The sequence below is a fragment of the Pithys albifrons genome, chromosome 4 (genome assembly GCF_047495875.1).
Source record: "Pithys albifrons albifrons isolate INPA30051 chromosome 4, PitAlb_v1, whole genome shotgun sequence".
Lineage (NCBI taxonomy): Eukaryota > Metazoa > Chordata > Aves > Passeriformes > Thamnophilidae > Pithys > Pithys albifrons.
The window spans coordinates 49,416,281-49,438,635 of NC_092461.1; the positions used below are offsets into that span (position 1 = coordinate 49,416,281).

At 40.3% G+C, this 22,355-nt stretch overlaps 1 protein-coding gene across 5 annotated transcripts in view; it reads right to left on the reverse strand.

The window, feature by feature from the left end:
- Positions 1-22,355, reverse strand: part of GRHL2 (grainyhead like transcription factor 2) — a 67,492-nt gene that overhangs the window by 19,860 nt on the left and 25,277 nt on the right. For 4 of the 5 annotated variants that reach the window (XM_071554062.1, XM_071554061.1, XM_071554059.1 and 1 more), the window contains exons 6-11: positions 21,226-21,382; positions 18,619-18,730; positions 13,545-13,639; positions 4,693-4,851; positions 1,327-1,414; positions 1,109-1,245 (exon numbers count right to left, since the gene is read on the reverse strand). In XM_071554062.1, coding sequence (XP_071410163.1) covers positions 1,109-1,245; positions 1,327-1,414; positions 4,693-4,851; positions 13,545-13,639; positions 18,619-18,730; positions 21,226-21,382 — 748 coding nt within the window. The remainder of the gene's footprint in view (positions 1-1,108; positions 1,246-1,326; positions 1,415-4,692; positions 4,852-13,544; positions 13,640-18,618; positions 18,731-21,225; positions 21,383-22,355) is intronic. The other variant, XM_071554060.1, reaches the window with a different exon arrangement.

Consider the following 22,355-nt stretch of genomic DNA (forward strand, 5'->3'; position numbering starts at 1 on the left):
AGCACTGATATGTGAGTGGGCGTCTTTCCAATTTTGGAGAGCAAGTCAGTGGCAGCTGCGACTGCAACGTCTGTGCTCTTTGTGCTTTGTTCTACCGCAATTCTGACTGCTTTAAAATAACTGACAATTCCAACAGTGTCATTTAATCTTCATCATCTTAATATTTAAACACATGCATAAAGGTTTCATTCTACTCTCCGAGATGTTAATAAATAACAGGTTCATAGTAAAAAAATTGTCAGAGCTGATCCCCCAATTCAGCTTTGCAATTTCCCACTGAAACTTCCCAGTGATAAAGTAGAAAAAAGTCAAGTCAGCAAAGCAACAACTTTCTCATGTTTACTGATTGATAGTAATTGCTGATATTGAATATTAACATTAGCATGACAGAATTTTACTTGGTAGAGTGAAAATATTCTTTCCAAGGAATTTCCAGATCTCTAGGTGATGCTGACAGAAAATGGGCAGTGGTGTTCAGTAACCTTGACCCAGAGATTAGCTCAGTTGGTTAAAACTTGGTTGTAATAATGCCAAGGTCATGGGTTCAATCCCCTTTGTGGGCCATTGATTTAAGAGTTGGAATCGATGATCCTTGTGGGTCCCTTCCAACTCAGAATAGTCTGTGAATCTCTCACTAGTCTGTCTGTGAAACCTTGCTCTTGACCTCCCTATACACGTAAGAGCTTGGTCTTTGTTTTCAGTTGTGACAGGCAGGGGGATCTCTGCTACCACAAGGTGGCACTTCATTTCATTAAGCCAAAGAGCACACTCAAAACCAGACTGTTTCAGTCACAAAGTCAACCTATTTCAAAATTCTTGACTATTTATTCCATTCTTTCTTCCAAGCAAAAGAATAACAAAACCATAACAAACACAAACTACTCGGTTTACAATGAAGTATAGACTCCTTCTTCACACCCAGAACACAGAAAGGTACTTATCCCTTCTAAACTCTTGTATACATGATTTGCCAAGAGCTGTGTTTACAAAAAAGAAAGATGAAACAAGCAGCCCCCAGAAACACTGATTTATTTTCCTAAAAGCTGCCCCAGAGCAGAGGCAGCCAGATGGTGAGTGGGCACCAGCTTGTCTCATTATAATTTCCTACCTGTCCAGTTCTTTGTAGGTTTCCAAAGTGAACATCCGGGATGAAGAGAACTGGCTGGGAATCCAGGTCAGCCATTGTTTTGAAGAAGGTGATATCACTCTTTTTCTGCAGAGGGAGTGTACTCAACTTCCCTTCAGCTGCAGACCACAAAGTAACAAGGTTGTGAGAGGAGGCATACTGAGCCTGAGCCCCAAACCAGAAAGACCCATCTTACTCACCATTATTACATGAGGCTTGGGATGCCTGACCTTTGCCTTTCTTCCTGTTCTGCTTTCTCTCTTCATCTCGGATTTTCCTTTCTGCTCCCTGATGCAAAAAAGACAACCCACAGATATTATTACTCAAAGACAAACCACTGTGAGCACCATACTCTTCAGTGACTGGAACTACAGTGATGGACATACCAGAAACTGAAACAGAAACTGGTTATTCCACTGCAAATCTATCCAGAATGTTGGGAAGGTACCAGCTTTGCATTTGTCACTTGTGCCTGAAACTCAAGCAGCTTCCAGGGCTGCAGACAGCAAGGGGAACATATCCACGTGCTGCTTTGGAGAAGCCAGGATGGACATCTTATGCAGCATGCAGTCTGTAGCAGGACTGACGCCACCTACCACAATCTGTGCAAAGCCCTGTGTCTCTGCAATGGGCAGAGTGGTCAGGTCAAAGACTTTGCCTGTGCAATGAAACAAAACACCTGCAGGATTGTTATCATCCTAGATCATGTCTGTGCTTTTTCATAAACTCTCCTCCACCCACTTTGTCTGGGGTGGTATTGCTCTACTGTGGCCAACAGTGCAGAGGCCTCTGAGATTTGACAGTGCAAGAAGGCTATGCTGACAGCTTGCCAACAGTGCAAGGGTTCTTACAGAAAGGTACAGGCATTTCAAAGAGGAAAAAGATCTCATGAAATGGGAAAGCAATGAAGCACTGCCCTACTAGGCACTAGGAACTCCTGGGAAGTTGCAGGCTTCTGTTATGTAAATATACTCTCAACAAGTTTAAAAAATAAAACTTGTTATTGACACAAAAAGCAGCAACACCTCCTTTGAAGTTCTCCTAATTTAGTTTATAAATAATACCTGTCACATTGTGAAGAGTATTAAAGATCCATATGCTCCCAGACAGCATGCAAGATTACAGATTTTTTTTTCCGAATTAAAATTGGAAGTTTCTTGAATAGAAAGTGGAGAAGAGAAGTAAGGAAAAAATACCCACTCAAGATGGCAAAATTCACACATGAGCCAATGAACCAAGCTTGAAAAGAATGCAAAGAAAGACATACTCCTGGTTGTGATCGATGAATAGATTTCCAGAGACTAAGAGGCTGAGGAAGAAACAGCCCTTTAAAAAACATGAAGGTGTTGAACAGAAACATTGCCTCCAGACCCAGGTCCCAGTCCAATTGTCACTGACCTCAACCACAGACACCAAGGGATTCTTAGTCACAACCTTCTCCAAATTGTTTCTAGAGGTACCTTTGTATCTTTAAAGGCTGTTCTTTTTAAGAAAGGAGCAAAATTATCCATCACAGCAGCTGTCCTGCAGCAGGCACATCCCTGAGAGCCCTGTGCTGACAAAGGGCTCTGCCAGGTGCCTACAGCCCCATCTGCCACTCAGTGCTGCTGCAGGGTTTTATTTTGTCATCTTGGAAAGATGAGGACACCTAGCCCCACCAGCTATCTTCCTCTGACTATGATGAATTACAAAAGCCCTGTGACAAAGGGAGGTTGGTTAAGATGGGGCAGCATAAGTTAGGGAAGAAGCAAGCCTCAGTTTCTTTCCAAGTGTCAATTAGTACAAACTGTCATGGGAATTGACCTCAATAATTTTCATTCACTTAACCAATTTTCACACCTGCATTTAGTTAAAAAGCAGTATGTGTATGTATACATTAAATATTTAACAGATATATATCCCATTATCTATACCTTGAGCCCTTCAGTTTCCACTTCCAATACAGTTCTGATGTGTGTAACACTTAAACAACCCCTCTGATCTTTTCTTCTACTTTGAGACAGTTTTGATTAATAGGCTCAACATTCATTTCCTGCTTTTTAGTCTGGATATCTGAGGCACCAATTAAGCCAATAGATGCAACGAACATGTATTATTTAAAATCTTTACCAGTTGTATCTACAGGTCACCCTTGATGAGTTTGTGCTCTGAATTTCCTTCCTTTTTTAAAATAATTCAGTTTTTTCTAATTGCTCTTCAAAAATAAATATATGAAAACGACTTGTTCCTTTGATATTTACTGAGCTTTTAACATCCAGCTGTAGCTTCAAATCTCTAAATATTTGACATTCAAAGTTACAAGTAAAGCATAGCATTTTGACTGCAAGACCTCAGTGCATACATTTAAATTCATTACTTCCAAAGATTTTGCTCCACTAACACAACTGACTGATTAGCCCTCAAGATCCCGTTGTCAAGACTGCAACAAGGGAATGAACAGAAAAGGGGGAAGGAGTAGCAACAGAGAGACCTGGAACAGTTGAACTCTTACCCTTTCCATTAAAAAGTTAATGTTACATATTGCCTGAAGCACGGTCCTTGTCTTTCTATTCCCACCTGTAAGATGGCAAGACTAATTTGGATAAATTTCCAAGTCACTTAAGTAGAAGTAAGCTCTTGAATCCCTGAACCTTGACTAGAGCCCAGGCATCAGCTCCCCCGTGGAAAATCTTTCTCAGGAGGAATAAAATCATTGGCTGGGAGATGTTAAATGCAACTGAAAAGTGGTCACACTCTCTTCTAAAAACTATCACTGACATAAAATTTCTGAGCAACTGTTTCTACTTGGTGATTATACAGCTGATCATGACATTGTATAATGCATTAAGACATGATCTATGTTTAGGTGGTGAAAAATCTCACCAGTTCCCACAAAGGAGCAGTATTGTAAAAGAACAAAATTTTGCAAAAGATGGACAAAGCACACACAAAAAAATAGTTACTGAACTACAAAATGGGAAAGGCTAATACACTTCTGCAGTTTACTTTCCTAGCGACATAAAAGTCTCACTGAAGCTTCCAAAATAACAGCTTGTAATTGAGGGAGATGGGAAATCCATCAGCTCCATCACTGGGACTTGGTGTTTTCCACTGCATCATAGAAGAGAGCTTAGCAGACCTTTACGAAAAGGTAAAGGCATTTCTCTGTCAGAGCATCTTCACAAAGTTTACATGCTACCTATCCCAGCTGTTAGAGCCAGAAGGGAAAACATCAGCAGGCTGGCACTTGCATGAGCCTATGGTCAGCACTGACCTTCCAAAAAGAGATCTTCATGTTTGCATTTGCTATTACTTTTTGATATTCCAGTATCATGACCTATAACATGCTGTCCTTAATCAGTCCAACAGATTGCTCACAAGCTGATGAATTAGAGCCAAAAAGACTGCAAAGCAATAAAATAATTACATGATAATCTGTTGGATTTGTGATATAGCTTGTCCCAATGCTACTATGAAACACAGTTCTTAGGGAAAGAAAAAACATTTAATTAGGTCTAAAATACAGCAATAATAAATTGTCTAACAAGGTTCCTCCTCTATCCACGATAACTGTTCTTTCCACTTACCTTGTCACAAAAAACCTTGATCTGGCAGTAGGCTCGGTGGATGGGTTTATTGCTGCGGTTGTTGTAGCTGTATGTGTCGATCTGAATCATCAAAGGAAGCCCTTTTACTCCTTTTTGTGAGGAGAAGTCTGTGCTCAAGCAATTCACTGTGATGAAAATCTGTGTGCCAGAGAGATTACTTTTAAAATGTGGTACAAACAATGATTAAACTTCCAGAAACACATGACAACAAATGGGAAAATAAAAGCAGATAAACATCCTACCCCCTAGCAAAAAATATTTTTTTAATTCAGCTACGATGCATGCTCTGGCAATTCACACATTTATTCTCCACTTCTGTTCTATATACAACAAAGATGCTCCCATGCTATGAAGGACAAACTTTTAAGGCATGTATCTGTGCTTCAGTTTGGACCAGAACCTCACATTTGAGTTGAATCATTTTGTTGTCCTAATTTACCGTGCTTTAGTTCACATCAGATAGCTCAAAGTACATCAGCTGGATTATTTTGGGAAGAGGCAGACCAGAAGATGTGTCCTAGGAGCACTCCTCCTCAGATGCTCCAGCTGCTAATAGTTGTTCAGTCCATGAGAACTGACTAAAGATAATCTAAACCTCCTGAAATGTGCCTCACAAGGATGTCAGGTCTTTAGCCCTGATGTGCTTCACTTTAGAAACCTGCTCTGTATTTTCACACCATTTGTTAATATAGATCATCTTGCTTTGCCCTTTCCAGTTGTCTTTGGTCTGACTCGTTCTTCTCAGAGCTCACAATTCACATCCAGTGGGGCAATAATACCCTTTTTTTTAATTATACAAATTCTCTTCACACTCTCACCATCAGTATCCCTTCCTCCATTCCACTAGAGATGGCCCTGATCATCACTTTAAGGGCCTTTCATTGTCTTTCTTCAATTTCAAAAATGCATCTCACCCTGTCTTTCAAACTGGGAAGCTCAAACACTTATAAAATTACTCTCCACCTCTTCTCAAATGTCCCCTTTGTCATGTAACACCACATAATTTGACAGTGCATTCAGTTTCTGGCAAGTCGGCTGCTTGCCTCTGCTTCAGAAATTCACCTCCTGCCCTTCTACAACCACATACGTCAATTGATAGCCACTACTCATCTCCTGCTAACTCCACTGGTACCATGGAACAAGGTGTCTCACCTGCCATGTTTTTGCACACCTAGGAGAAGGGTCTCCCACCCCTGAAGTCTCCCAAGGACTACTCGGATGCAAAGCAAGCATTGTGAACTGAAATACCATTGACAGTTTTCGATCAGGAGAGTGTGCATGAAACTCAAGAGATGAAACTGATTAAATAGTCCAATTATCTGCCCAGAGAGGAATATGTGCATACATAATAATTTGGGGCAATTATGTATTGACCTGATTCTACTTTTAATTTCTCCTCAGTTTAAAAAACAACTAAACACCAAACAAACAAAAAAACAGAACTCTGAACTAAGGAAAAGAACAGAGGAAAGAACCAGCAAATATCTCCTGAAACAGGAGAGCTTGAAACCTGACACTGAGGAAGGAACAGATCTCAGACCTGAAGCACACCCACCTTGCTGGGCAGAGGAGGGAGCAGCAGGCCCCCATTCGGTGAGGATTCAGGAAGAAAGAGCATGAAGGAACCTCTCCCCCATCCACAAAGAGAAAATAAACTCACAATGTGGGTGTCCAGAATGCAACATCCCTAAGAAGGGCAGCTGAGAATAAAGAAGGGCTCCAGCAGGGCTGGTGGGGGATACTTAACCCTCATGACAGAAGTTAACATTACAGTCAGGATCTTTATGATGGAGCCAGAGCAGCTTGTTTGCCTGACTGAGCTAATGGCCCCTCTGGTTTCTGCTTCTGATTCTATCACAGGGCTGCATTTACAAATGAAATGGTTGAACTTTAACTGCAGAGAGAGGAGGGAGGTGGGGAAGGGCCCTAGGTGAAACTCTGATTTTGAAGCTGATAGTGTTTTTTCTGTTTCAAATTACAAGTTGGTCTCTCCTTCAGCTCCAAAGGTAAGTGTAGATACGGGCGCAAAGGCCTTTGAAATATGATGGCCTGAATTTCATTTGCCTTCAGACTCCTTTACAGTGTCAGGGCAATGGTTTAAAGTTTGTGTGAACAGACAGGAGTGGAACGAGGTCTGGCATAAACCAGAATCTGGTCTCACTATACTTTAGCCCATACTTCTGCACAGGTATTTTCCAAACTGTAAGTTAAAACGTGAAAGGGAACATACAGGCTTTGCATCTACCCTGCAGTTTGTACATCTCCAACCTTTGCTGCACACTCAGCTGAGAAGTAAAAAAAAAATCTTGTCCCACTTAATCAACTACATAGACTGTGTGTCACCTCTTCTGCTGCCTCCACAATCAGAGCAGGTAGGAGTGGCTGGGGAAGACAGACTACCATTTCAAGGTTCCCTATACAGCAATAGCATATTATTCAGCATGAATAATAGATGCTGTAAGATTCAATATCTTGTCCTGACACTGTGATACATCAGGATAATTCTTTCTGTATATAATTTGCACCTCACAGATAGACAAATGGATTTGAATTAACACAGATCATTCATCGGGGGGAAATTTTCTGTCTCTACACAGTATTTTATTAGCTTTCCTGTAAAGCACAACACTGGGTTTGGATTTGGAAAACATGGGGGTTGTGCAGAGGGATGGGGAAGAGTGTGTAGTTCTGTTATTTGAGTTGATTTTAGGGTCTTTTTTTCATTTGCGTGACTAAAGATTTGCGCCAATTTTAACACAGTGGTGCAACAGGCTGTTATGGTGAACAGGACCAGGAGAAACGTCTGAACATTCCCCTCCTCTCTCCCCTGCTCTGACCAGAAAACACCTCCACAAAGCAGGAAGTAGCAATGATTTCAACTGCCTGCCCAAGCGCAGACTGCTTTCCCCTTTACAACCCTCAGCTTCCTCTTCTTCTCAGCTCCTGTCCATAATGCAGGTACTCCCACTCTTAGGAAGACAGGGAGCAAAACAATCCCATTTTCAGACAAGAAAAGAAGCACTGCTCTACTTCTCCTGGAAGATACATAGGTTTAAGATGCTCCTTGCTGTGGTCTCTTGCATAGTAGAGTTAACAAGGCTAACAGAGTTAAGCAGAAATTACAGTAACAGGGGTAGAAATCACTGTTTCCCTTCCCAGCCCTGTCTACCCTTGTCTTCGAACCATATTAATAAAAGTGACTATGATTGCCTACCTGAATTCAGTTACAAACCCTTTTTTTTCCTGTGCAAACTGGATTTTAGCAATCTTTTGCCATCAGGAACACATTTGAGTTGTCACTATAGTGATGTCTTTTATTTTTTTTAACGTCAGCATATCTCAGATTAGAGCAATTAATGGCAGAGTTCCACCCATCTAGTCTCCAGCTCAGGCATGCCATTGGCAATGAAATACTAATTTGGAGAAACACTTGGTGCTGAGAAAGTTTCAAAAGTAGCCTAAGATAATGACAACTCTTCTGTTTGATATACAGCACGTCTAGAAAAAGCACTCTCTCTTTCGGGGAAGCACTCCTCTATGTTGTAGCTGCTAATATGTGAATTACTGTTTATTAAATTCTGCAGCATAATTGGGGATGTACAAGACACAAACACAGTAAGCTGCTTTGAGAGAAAACAAGGCTCAGAAGTGCATTTCCCTTTTTAGCATTTAATATAGCCAACATGACTCCTGCTGTGGTCTCTCAGCTTATACACTTTAAAGGTCTACAGTTACAAAACTTTTAATATAAGCCTTTTATTACTATTTACATTTCTGGCTCCCATTGTCTCAGAAAGAGCCAAAGGCAGAAGGGAGGGAAGAATGTGTTACAGCACATAATCAGAAACTTAAAGCAATTTCTCTACTGAATACTGGTAATACATAGAACCTACACCCGGGCAATGGGTCTTTAAAAACGCTGTTTTAAAAAGGTTCATCCCTGCAGACTGTAACAACAAAAAGTTAAATGACTTGTTTCTCAAATGACTAACATCAATCCCTCATTCCTGGTATACACAAAAAGTGTGGGTTTATAGTTTCTCCTGCCAGCCGTTACCTTATAAATCCCACACAAAGGTAAGACCTTTGTTTTATTTCAATACAAATGTCTCCAGCAAATGTTTACACTGCTCTTTTGAAGCTTCCTCAACCCACACCACACCCCGGCAACTACATAAAAATGCCATTTGCTTTGAATCCCAGATGCATACTTACCAAGCCATTTGTATACACTGAATTTCAACATTATGTGCTACCACAGGTTAACACTTCTTTATACACATGTGTGTGCATGTCTCACACACATCTCCATCTCTCTCTCTCTCTCTCTCTCTCTCTCTCTCTATATATATATATATATATATGCACACTTGCACAGACAGACATGGCTTATTAAAGTAGCTGCCAAGTCTAATCCTGCATAATTTCTGGTACTAACTATCCAAAATGAAGCATCTTTTCCTTCAACCTTTAAATTTTGAGAGTAGAGAAAAATGTTAATTTCCCCCCTAATTAAATTAAATTTGATGTGACTTAAGAAGGAAATTTATGATTATGAACGAAATAATTCTTATACTAGTCAAAGCCTGTCCTAAGTATCAGTAACAATGTTAAAGAAATGTGGATTGTCACAATACAAATCACTGCTAGAGACAGTGCTGCTCTATTTTACCACTGTGCCCATTGGAATTGGAGCTCACGTTGGCCCACAATACCCACGAACCTAATCCTGCAAATCACTCACTCTTTGAAAACAGCTTATTACTGCATGGGCTATGCCAAAACTCATTAAATAACTGGAAAGGTTCCCAGAGGCTTCAACGTGCTTTGGATTAAAGATCTACATTTCAGTTAAATATAGCAAGACAACGATTGCACGCAAGTATACACAACAACAGCACAGTGCACAACTCCTGTGCACACCGAAGGGCATATGCCAGCACCTGCCTGAATTACATATCCAACATGTCTCTGTACCACATGTCCAAGCTGTGCTGCTCAGTAAAAATCAGCAATGTCTTGGTATCAGTGAATTTTTTTTTGTCTCTTTAAGGTGATTTTTTTCTTTAGCAACTGGTCACTAAAGTCACATCTTTGAATTTAAGGTTAAAAAGCATTTTCCATAAAAATATGCAATTAATGTATTTTTTCAGAAGTAACACCATCTTAAACACTTTACATTAGCAAATTACCAATTACCAATCAGAGAGAAGGCATATCTCAAAGAGTGAGTATTATTTATGACAAATATATTCTTCTTTGACCAAGAGAATCTTGGTTTTTAATTATCTTTCTTGCAAACTAACTTCTGTCAGCAATTGGACTGTAAGCAGACAGATAAATGTATATCAGAAATGAAGCTGAACTCTGTTCAAAAGCCTTCACTAGATCTTTGTCAACCAGCCAGATACTGCAAAAAAAAAATCTTCCACAGGGCAACAGCAAGGCAACTACCTCCCTTCTAGACTATTTTAAATAGGCTTTTAAAGTCAGCCAGTTCTTGTTAATTGCTGTTTGTTTCCTCACCTTTTTTAAAGAACTCATTTAAAAACACCAAATACAGTATTCAGGGTCAACCAAATGGAGCCAACAAATCACCTTGCCTATAAATGTTTCATATTTATACACAGAATTAAATATGGGAACTAAACAAAGTACAAAACCGTTCTTATCCTCTACTTCTGCTCCCTTATATATAGTATTTTTGTCTTAAGGAAGCATAAGGTAGGGTTTGACATGGCTACAGGGTCTTCCCCTCATTTTGCTGTATCCTGCTCTGAACCCCAAGCCCCACAGTGATCTCTAGATAACTGCCCCAGCAGAAAAAAGTTTTGTTCTAAGGTTAAGGATGTGTCAGGATAAACTGCTCTGCCAAAATGCAAAGGGACTGCTGCTGTCAACCAGATATGGCAGAAGAGACGCTAGCAGAATGGTGTTTCTGACTTCGATGCAGTTTCTTTAGTCCACACAAAGCAATAGGGAGATTATTCCACAGCTTGAACATGTGCTGTACAAGGTGTTTCTGACTTCGATGCAGTTTCCTTAGTCCACACAAAGCAATAGGGAGATTATTCCACAGCTTGAACATGTGCTGTACAAGGTGTTTCTGACTTCGATGCAGTTTCCTTAGTCCACACAAAGCAATAGGGAGATTATTCCACAGCTTGACATGTGCTGTACAAGATTCTCTTCCCACTGACTTTTTCTGCAAAGCAGCAGCTGAAAAACAAGGCACTAAGCACAGGTAGCTGGAGCCAACAGCTTAGTTCCAATCATGTTACCGGGGCAATAGAGAGAGGCCTCTGCCTCTGAATTCCTGTTTCTTCCACATAAGACCCACATAAGATGCTGCTTTATCAACACTTAGCATGCTCACTGGTAGCAGGCAGACTCTGGCTGCCACACCTGAGCTCTTATACCCTCATCCTGAAGGGCCTGGAGGAGGAGGGCCTGCTCTGCTTGTGCATGGGAGGAGAACCTAGCTTTAAATCAGCTGCCCTCCAGGTGGAATAGGAAAGTGAGAAATCTGATGTTCCAGATAGGTCTTCCTAGATGCAGGATTTAGTCTCCGAGGAGAGACAGGCACACTCAGTTATGTGGTTACTGCTTCTGTTTGATTTTTCAGAGCACTCTCCTGTGCACTTCCAATGATGAGTCCATTTTCTTTGTTTCTTCCCAGGCCGGTAGATCCCTTCATCACATCCCACTTCAGAGGCCCTGCAAAGAACTGCTCTGTGCTACTCTTGTCTGACTCGGAAGAGAAAGGCCTTTGTTCCTCTGAGTGGGTTAAGTTTTAATCTTGAAATTGTGGTGAAAAAAGAAAACAACACTGACCAGAAACAATGGAGCTAGTTGAAAGATCATCATTCAAAAAGCTTAGGAAAAGAGTCTATAATTATGCCTTGAAATTCTTCATCTCTCTTGGATGAGGTAATTGCTGGAGAAAAAACAACCTTCAGTGACGTGCCTCAGAGTTCATAGCTTTCCAACACCGCAGGGGCATCCTATGGGAATCCCCAGACCCAGTGCAACTGGTTATTGTATTAGATTCTCCCACAGGAGCAAGCAAGTGGGTACATGTACACGTGTGGGGAGGGAAACACTTTAGTGCAGGCAAGGTGATAACCTTTCATGTACAGCCTGATTCATGCTTCATAGCCCAACACAAAAGCATGTTATGAAACCTCTTGCTTTTATCAATACATTTGCAGTTCAAGCTCCTAAAAGATCAGATATTCGTGAACTAGCCCCCAAAATAAAAATGCATAAGCCAATTTGCATTTTAATGACTACTTCCTTTAGAAATACAAGCAGCTTAAATTTCACTCCTGACAGTTTTTTAATCCAGCAACAGTAAAGAGTCTTTATTTTAAAATCTTAGTATGTTTTATTTCCAGTGATCATTGCAAGAGTTGTGTTCTAGCACCCAAGGCAAGAGCAATGTGAATGGTGTGAGATTAGAATAAAATGCCCAGGGTTAACCCCTCACATTAGTGAATGTGACTTTCTTGTCTAGATCAATATGGCGTTTGGCTAAGTCTGGCTTGCAGCTGCAAATGCAAAGGTATTAAAGAACTTTCAAGCCCTGGCAATGGGGATGGTAGATGCCATTGGGATGAGACTGACATGCTCTAGCCCTGAAAATGTTTCTGTAAAGGTCCTTGACAAAGTCTGCTGTGTTGAAGATCCCAAAACTGTATTTGCTGTATCTCCTTGCACAATGATCACACACACAGGAGTCACCTGTTGTGACTGCAGAGAACAACATACAGCAGTTTGAAATGGAGTCACATAATAGGGAACTATCTGAGGCGTTGATAATGTAATCATTACATGACTAAATATAGCTACAGTAGCAACTGGGCCAGGTAGAATGCTGTTTACCAAGGTCTCCTTTTGAAAGCTGGGCAGTTTTCAGAACTACTGTCTTCTCTTTTAAGATGAAAATCCCCATTACTACAAACCTCAGCACCTTCACTCGGCAAGTCAGGACAGTGAGTGTTAATGCCACCACCCCATGCTAGATGCAATCTCTCACAGGACTCACTCACTGGATGCAATCTCTCAAATCCTCTGTTAGAAATACAGTGGGGAATCATGCATGAAGATGTCTGTGTATTTGAGAGTCATATGATTTTGTATTCAACATGAAAACAGTATCAGGAGTTTGCCAAGCTCAAGAGTGTTTGCTGTTTATTAACTACATCCGAGAGTACTGCATTATCCCCACTCATTTTACACAGCCTATTTCCCTTGTTGTTTGCCTTCCGGGGGCCAACTTCTTCTTAGAATTACCGGCAGCTTTTCACTTCTCCCACACTAGGCCGTGCAGCTGAAGCACTGACAGCCTTTGCACAACCTTATCTGTAAGAAACTCGTTAGGGTGTTCTTCAGTCCGGGTTTATAGGTCCATTTAGCAGTCACATTCCTGAATAAAAAAACCCCCATGCCTGAGGGTACTTGACTATTTAAAAACAATAAAAGTAAAACAAAACAAAAAAAAGCATCAGTCCTCAAAAAGGCATTCATTTCCTATTAGGACAGTCTGTGTAACATTATAAAAAAAAATGGCATCAACAAAAGGGAAGGTATAGTCTAACTTACAAAGTATTGAGTATTTAAGATGTTAGTAGTGTAGAAAGGAAGTTGAGAAAAGAAAATATTCACCTTGCATCCTCCACCTGACTTTCCAAGTAGGAAAAAAACTACTGTTTCTCAGGCTGGGCACCTACCAGCAAACCTTCTGATTTGTCAAAAAGGACAGAAGTGGAACAGTGACTAAGGACAGATGGTAGTCATAAAGGGGTACCGTCTACATGGCTTTTCCTCACCTTTGCCTCCTCATTGACATCCCAAGTAAAGGACACAGCATTGAATGCAATTTCTTCAATATTTCCAATGGTATTAAAACTCTCCTTGTAATCAGCTGTAAGAAAAAACAAACAAAAGCCCTCTGAAAAGATTCAAATTTTCTTTCACAGTTCATAGTACATCTTTGCTTCTTCATCTGGGTTGTCTAACACATCAAAACTACCTCTTGTACTGTTTATGATTAATTATGAATAACCTTAATTGCAAAGAGGTAATATAATGCAATTTGAGTCATGCATAGTGTATCACTGCCTAAAGTTCTTGTAAAATATTGCTTGCTCTCAAAAAGAAATGTGACTCTAGTGGCAATAAGTGGGTGCATTCATTGGCTTGGCCAAGGAGTGGCTAAAACTGGAAAATTAACTAAAAACTAATGAAGTATTTAAAGGGACCGTTCAAAACTTGACATAAATAAATAGCATTATGGTAAACCCTAAAGAAACTTTCTAAAAGGTTAAGAAAGATCATTAAAGGATATCATCAATAGTGTGCATTTCTTGCACAGCTGTTTCAACTTTCCTAGGAATTACTGCACTGGATGCTAGATCAATACTTCTCTATTAAAAACACAACATCAAAAAAAACCAACAAAAAAACTGCCAAGAATCAAAACAAACAAAAAGCACTTTTTCCAAAGTTTTTATGCTACTAAAACAACAAACTGAAAAAAATAAATTATTTTTAAGTTGCCTGACTACAAAATCTGCACCTTGTTCTCACTTCTTCCCAAAGGGTTGTTAATATTATCAATAAGATAGCTTTTTGGAAGGAATGAAAGCAAAAGGGAGGAAGATTTCAAAGTTGACCCAACCATCCCCCAAGAATAGTAAGACTGGAAAACCATGCAAAGCAGACAACTCCCAAGTCATTTTTATAATTGAAAAGAGGAAAAAGCCCCCTTTTTGTCTCCCTTTGCTGGCCCTTTTTGTTGATAGATTAAGAGGAATACCAGGTAATACTGCTTGATGAAAGGAATTTCCAGATTGTTCACACAAATGCATCGACTGTCTCCAGGACATACACATTTCCTAAGAATTCCCCCAGGGTTGTAATTGGACTCTGTGGCAGAGGGCTAAGATTATGCCCTTAATCTATGTTTGCCCAAGTCTGTGCTTCAGAAGCATGCTGATTCCTAGCTTTGTAATCAGTTATAGAAAGAGGATGCTTTTGTATTCTGTGAGACACACAAATGGTTACAATATTCATTTCCTTTGCCCTTATAAACTGTTGGTGTCTGAAAAATAATTTCCAGGTAATAACTGCTTTAAAATAATTTCTCTCATCTAAACTACAAGAATGCTGACATCTCACTGGGCAAGTGAAACTGTGTCCGTGGGACACATAAATGATTTTGGATACAGGAAAAAAAAAATCACTGTTCAGACCATAGGAACAGCATGAGATATTTGGTGATGTAGTACATTAACATAGTATTTGAGAGGGCAGGCAGGCTTTTCATTCCCACTGAGAATTCAAATCTCCTTTCTAACTGAAGTAATTGGCTTCAGTATCTAAATTCAGTGTGGGAATGCAAATGAGAGGAATTAGAAGACACTAAGTAATTTAATATGCATGTGCACACATCCATCCACCTCTAAATGTATGATTCACCAGAAAGTGCCTCGTGCAACTGACTGCTGCATATGGGTGTGATGTGTAGGTGCACTTTGGAAAGACATGAACAAGATGTCTCGTAAAGACACTTGCTTTCTTCTCCTAAAAGGCTGTCAGAACCTTGCATCCCACCAACTTTTCCCTTCCCCCCACATACTTCTGCTTTCTTAATAGCCATACAGAAATCTCAGGTAGTGTCTGTGACATGTTGTTAAAAAGCAAAGTGCATCCTATTCCCCTCGATTTACAGATCATTAAAGAACGATCTTCAGTTGATTAAGAAGGCATTTACATCCAAGGATAGCCGAGAGCTGTTAGTGACTACAATTCTTCCTCTTCTGCTGTTGTGAGTTACCAGAAAATCAGGCTTCTTCAATATGCAAGAAAATGGCTGTACAGGAATTATTTCCTCTTCTGTTACATAAACTGCATATTAATCAATGGCAATCTTTTTAATATTAAATACTAATCATGCATTACATAACATAACATGATAGTAGGTTTTGTATTGTGCACATAAATAATACAAACTATCCTAAAAAATCATTGGTAAGTTTCTGAAGCACGCAGCTTTCATGCCCAGTCTTTACATTTGAACCTGTTCTGGTATTTGTCAAGTTATTGTACTGATTCTAAATAATCAATATTCACTGCAATTTAATATTTAATTCTTTATTTCACATTATTTTAAAAGAAAAAGCTAGTGATCCAATGTCACAGCACTGTGAAGAAGACAGCTGGTTTTACCCCCCTTTACTCATGCTAAAAAAGAGAGTGAACGTACCTCCCTCCTCCTTCAGAAAAATCCATCAGAGCACACAGTCTAAATTTTGGAAAACACCTTATCTTCTTGCTTAATAAGCATCAAGCCTTCAGGTTTATTCCTCAAGCACTAAGGACGTCTTTACATGTAAGTACAAGCTTATCCTATTAATATCAACACATCTACAGACCTAGTACTGCATCTAATCCATTCAATCATCCTTTCTCCCAAGAGATGCACCAGCCAGTACACAAAACCAATTAAAGCAGTGACCCCTGTGTGTCTGGACTGAAGCAGCAATCCACTATTTCCTCTGATCTCCAGAATACAGCTGCAGGTCAGAAGGCAGACAGACAGACCTACGCCATTGTGGAAAGCAGTACAAGAACAATCCCCACTCCTAGCTGAGGGCTGAACAGTTGGAGCCCAGAACTACAGCACCCCAAACTCATTTGATCTGCCTGCTAAGGACTACATCATACTCTAGTTTAAAAATGCATTCATAAACAATTAAAAAGAATTCACAGGTGTTTAACATCCTACAAACATCAAGTTAAAATAACATTAAAGACTATACATGGAAAGGTGATGCAGATTTATAGACATCTAATTTTCTCTGTAAACTACACATGGCCTGGACATTAAATCAGTACTCCTTTACAGGACCCCTTCAAGGACCTGAATTTTTAATGTAAAGGGAAAGCTTCAAAGAGCCATTCAACATAATTTTGCATGGAAAGTACTCTTAGAGATTATCTAGTTCAAGCAGGGCCAGCTTCAAATTTGGATTAAGTTTCTCAGTTAGATCATTTAATGGTAAAAGTGGAAGATTTTGCTAAATGCAGCTTGATGCTTGCATGGGAAAAGTAGTTGGGAGCCATACTGGCCTCATAAGACAAACAGCCATAACGTAAGTGCCAAAGAAAATGAACTGTAGTTCAGAAACACCATACATGGTAAGAGCTAAGGCCATTATTTCAGTTGTTCTCAAGAAAACACCACCAAACAACATCTAGGTCTTTCTTCTGAAAACTCTGAGGTGAAATGTGCTCCTACAGCATTAAGGAGTGCTATATCACTAAGTCTTACTACACCAGGCTGTGCTCATGTTTGCAGTCCAAATAAAGAATACACACCAGAGTACCTCAAAAGTCAGCACCTATTTCATCTCAAATTAATGGAAAATTAAAAGACATTCACTTTAACACAACGAAACACACAACTCATGTACAGCACTTGTTTTGCACAGCACTATTTTACAGAACATGCATCATAACCTGACTTGTTGGGGTAAGGGGACTGAAATGTGCCAGGACACCACAAGTGCTGTGGAGCTGCAAGGTGTTGGCACGGCAGTGGAACAAGCTCCTGAGCACATACTTTCAAAGGTATGAGCATATAGTACTGCAAGCTTGTAGGGACTAGTACAAAAAAAACATGCAGCCTTCAGAAATAGCTGTGACGTGGCACACTTGCTCATTTAACTAACGTGTCACAATAGGAGTCATTTGGTCTGGGGTGGCAATTTTACTGCCTTAACTATCCCAAAGGACAAGACAAGAAAAAAGGAAAGAAAACCCGAAGAAGTCGGAGAAACAGTTCAGCCAGAACAATGATGATATCAGGCAGAGAGGAGATTTGGGAAGAGTTGCTTTGATAAAATACATTTGACCTCAAGTGCAGCGCGGTGGAGGCTGCAGCATTTGAAAGTCTAAAGACCACTTAGGGACTGATTCCCTGATCACCCAGTTCAATCGCCCTTTAAGTCTTGCTGTGTTCTCTACCAGTAACCCTGCTTTGTTTTCGCCCCCCTCTCTGCCCCCTCTCATTCCTGCCATTCAATGGTTTGGTTCCCTCAGGCGGTCAAAACAAGATCGACTTTGCCTGCTTTGGTCTTGCCGACTCCTTTGACTGGAACCCTGCAGATGGCTGCATGTGTAAACTGCATGTGGGAGGGGAGAAGCGCTTGATGTCTAGACACTGCCACTGATTCAAACTTCAGGCTCCTTGGCAGCAGGGACGTGCTCTTTCTCTGCTAAAATCTCCCAAGCATGCGGATAGAGCAGCTGTGGCTGAAACAGACTTGTAAATACCATAGATGGGATGAACGGTAAGCAGATCTCTCAGGATAGCACACCAGAGCCCGCTTCTCTCTTCACTGCTGACACCGACGAGACTCCAAGTCTGGAGGTGTAGGAGTCGTGTGCACTCCCTTTGCAGTCACCACAATGACGGCATCTTCACTCTTAGGCTGCATTTCCACATCAACGAGCTAACATAACTGTTACTGTCTGCTACTGTTACACTGGATCAAAGACTGGATCAGCCTTTAAAAAACTAAAGGAAACAAACACTGTGCCACTCCTGAGCAGCTGCAGACCCTGATTTCCCAGCTGCAGAAGGTGGACCACTAAATACATGTGCAAGGGTCAGGTCTTCTGGGTAACTACTGAGAACCACTCCTTCTGCATGATCCCTGCCCTGCTCCATAGATAGACCCTGCTGCTCAGTCCTAGCAGGGACGAGCCATTGCTAAAACTGCAGTAACAAGCCTTGCAACCATTGCTAATATAGCCCTACACATCTCTGTGAAAAGTACCAGAGCTTTCCATATCCGAAATCTTCCCTGAAACACCTGGAGATCCTCTTACACTCACCAATGTCAAGGACCCTCTGTTTAGCTGTGTGCTGTCGGGAATGCCAGTACTTCCAGTATTTCAGCTGTTCGTCTCTGTTTTTATCCTCACTGAAAACAACCATGACCACGCTCTACAAAAAAACAACAGAAGCCACGTTAGTTAAAGTAATTAATAGTCAGAAACATAGAAATTAAAATCTCCTATGCCTCTAATGCTGATCCAGTCATCACCCTCTCCTAGTACTTTGGTTGTAGTAGATTGCTGGGTTTTAATCCAGGCCAATACTGCAATGCACTTAAAGACTCTAGGCAGAGGAAATGTAGTCGGAAAACAGTTCAAGGCCCAGCATTTATGTTCTTGATAGTCCAAATAAAATTTAATCATGTTCTTAGATCATATTCTTATATTTAAGAAGTCTAACTTCCCCTAAGTAAAACGTGGTCATTTCAAAGTGAGAGAATCCCCAATTCCGATTCTTATCTGAGTCCAGTCAAAGTGTTGGGACTTCAGATTCCCTGCCAGTCTGGAAGATAACATTACACTAGAAGGGACATGTTGTTATGGATCTTCACCTTACTGGCTAAAGATAGGACATTTTCAGTTTTTTCATACACAGTTAAAATACCCTTCTTGGGAGCAGACACTTGCATACATGTATTTAATGACAAACTCAGTGTAAGTATTTCCTGAGTTTTGCTGAGGTTTTCACTTCGCGTTCTAATTCCCTTTGTTAAACTCTGTGATTCAAAGCAAACAGATTGAAACTTTATGTAACATTTTTACATGAGCAATAAAGGCCCTGCTGTAGGCAAGCAAAACAAAAAAAAACCACAAAACAATGAAGAAATGATCATATTAGGTAAACTGAAGTGAAAATAATCCACAGAGAATAAAAAAATTCACTTTTAAATATCCTCTTTTGTTCCTGTTCTTCCTTTAACCTCAAAACACTAAGGTCAAAAAAATCAATCAAGCTGTTTCATAAGCTGAGGAGCTGGATCATGATGGATTCATGGTTTGTGTCTCTCCACACAGCCACCACCATAACTTTTCATGTGCTCTGTGACCTTCTGTATTCCTCCTAGAAAAGCTGAACACCATCACCACGTCTTCCATGTCTAGCCTCTGTGTGGGCACAAGGTGGAGTCCTGAGTGATGCCTGTGCACACTGGCTGGCCATCTGGTATGTGCTGGCTGGCGAGCTGATGCACTAACCACAACTGCCCATGCCGATTAGCTTTTCCACCAAGGACAGCATTAATGTTTTTCCTCTATGAAACACTTACATGGAACTTGTAGAGGTTTAATACCTTCAAAACCTCTTGCACCTCTGTCAGGTTTGGATGGAATTGGCAATAAATTCAAGAGTCGCTTGAGTAGGGCCCTGGCAAACAGAACATGATCGTGAAAGTTGCACGTGGTTTCACAACCTTCTGCAAACTACATCCTCCAAAAGGATGTGGTTCTCATCTCTCCTTTACAATTTCCACCCTTTTGCTGCCACAGCTTCAAAATTCATGCGGCTGTGCACCGAACCAAGTCTATGAGGACTGGTTTTCAGTCAGATCAGAGAGCTCCCATCTCCTGTTTCAGCTCTACAAGTACTGGAGTTGGAACCACAAAGGGGGAAGGAATGGGTGGCGGGGAAACAGACTTTGCAGAAACAGAGAAATCTTACATCAGCTTCAGCGAATGGTCTAACACTACAGCCTCACGTCCTCAGGAAACCAGGCTAGAAACTGACTCCTAATTCAGGTTTCCAAATCATTGCCTTTGTTTAGGATGAGTGTCTCTAAATTGCATCTATCATAAACATATAGGTTGTTTTCCCTTTTACTGTTCACACTGACTTTTGTTGGTTCCTCTGACTAAAGTCACAACCTTTTTACAGCACTTCATTTATTTGGATGGCAACACTTTTGCAGCTTCATATGCGACCCTGACAGCTTCAGGGTAAAATTTACAATGCAGCAACTCTAAAACTTGTTCATGTCAAGGTTACTGGGTTAGGATTTTCTAACTCAAAAATATCACCAAGGAAATCAGGAGGCCCGTTTACCAAGTAGATGTTGCTGAATACACAAGCTCCAGTCCTACCCATGGAATTTAAGATGCAAATCATTCATTTTGTCATACTTCTGGGTAAGTATCAAGTGAAACCTCATACTTATACAATGTAAATTATTTAAAATTTATGTCACAAAGGATGGAGTCAACTCTTCACGTTTTATCTGAAATGCAGTGGAAAGCAGCTGATGAAGTACACAAGTGAGTGAAGATGGACTATGCAGTAAATGTAGCAGTTCTTGGATTTTTTTACTTTAAACATGGCAATGATAAGTTCACCAGTGTCAAGTGCAGCATCTGAGTAATCACCATTTTGCCAAATCATAAACCGAATGGATATGTATATAATTAACTCATAAAATCACACTGAAAAAAATGGACCCCAAAATATTTATTGCCACCATCAATATGGTGCTCTTCCACCTTTACATCAAGCATCAGAATTAAGGTTGCTCTTTCCTCTCCCACAAGAAAAAAAAATAAATTAAAAGCCAACCAACCACAACTACATCCATCTGCAGAGCTCCATTCCCACTTAGGAAAGAAATGGGACTATACCCTGACTTTGCTGATGGGATGCCGGAAACATTTGTTGTCACCCGTCTCACTCAGGGTGATGGCGTAGAACTGTCCTTTGTTCAAGTAGGTCATGGGCCCCTCTCCTTGCTTTTGACGCAGAGACTTGGTAGCTTCTAGCGTATACTGAAAAGTGCTGCTGAAAAGAGAAGGAGAAAAACATCAACAGAATCCATATCACTTTCTCCTTTTCTCCTTGTCCCCATTTATATGTATTTCGTGCATTGCATGAGGCGTAAGAAGCTAATAATAAAATTCCAGAAAAAGGTCATATGGCCATTTAAAAATGCAATTTTTTTTTCAAGTTCATCAGATCTGGCAATCAAGTGTAAAACTATCTGGACCGTAAGTCTCTTGGATCAAAGACTACATCTTTACTTTCTCTGAAAAGAACCATTATGAAATACAAGATTATGTACTCCACAAAGAGAGTGTCAAATACCAGGCGGGAATTCGGTAGGATTTGCAGGAAATCAACTGCACAGAAATTTAAACTTAGAAGTGTCACAAAAGGAGAAATAAATAACGATTTTCAAAAAATCCTACCAAAATAACACTTGTTTCAAAAGATGGACACAGAGACTGAAAAGTCCAACTGCTACTTTCAGCACAGTGCAGAGACGGATACAAAGAGAAGGGACAGTAAGTTCATTTGTTTAAAGACAACATGTAAAACAATGTTTTTACAAGCTTTCTCTTCAAAATCTATCAGACAGAACCAAGTGTCTACACCTAGCTTTATCTGCAATCAAGTAACCTCCCTTTAGAAAAGAAGAATATAGAAAAGGAGTTTGCTCTTGTGTTAAAATTTTAGATCTTAGAAGACTCCACAGAACTTTCCACCTTTACAGTTCCACCTTAAAGTTCTCAAACCATGAAAAGTTAAAGCTCCATCAACTGGTGAACTCTTAGTTGGAAACAATTCTCATTGAGCCTCTTCCAGCCACCTCCTCCAGTAACAGGCCTGAACAATAATCCAATAAAAACGATGCCTGCAGCTCCTCCCATTTTCTTAAATGAAAATCAAATTGACCTTGCAGAAAAAACAAAATCTCTTCAAACTGCACAGAAAGCTTAATGCAAGGATTCACTTGCAGGATGTCCTCACGAAC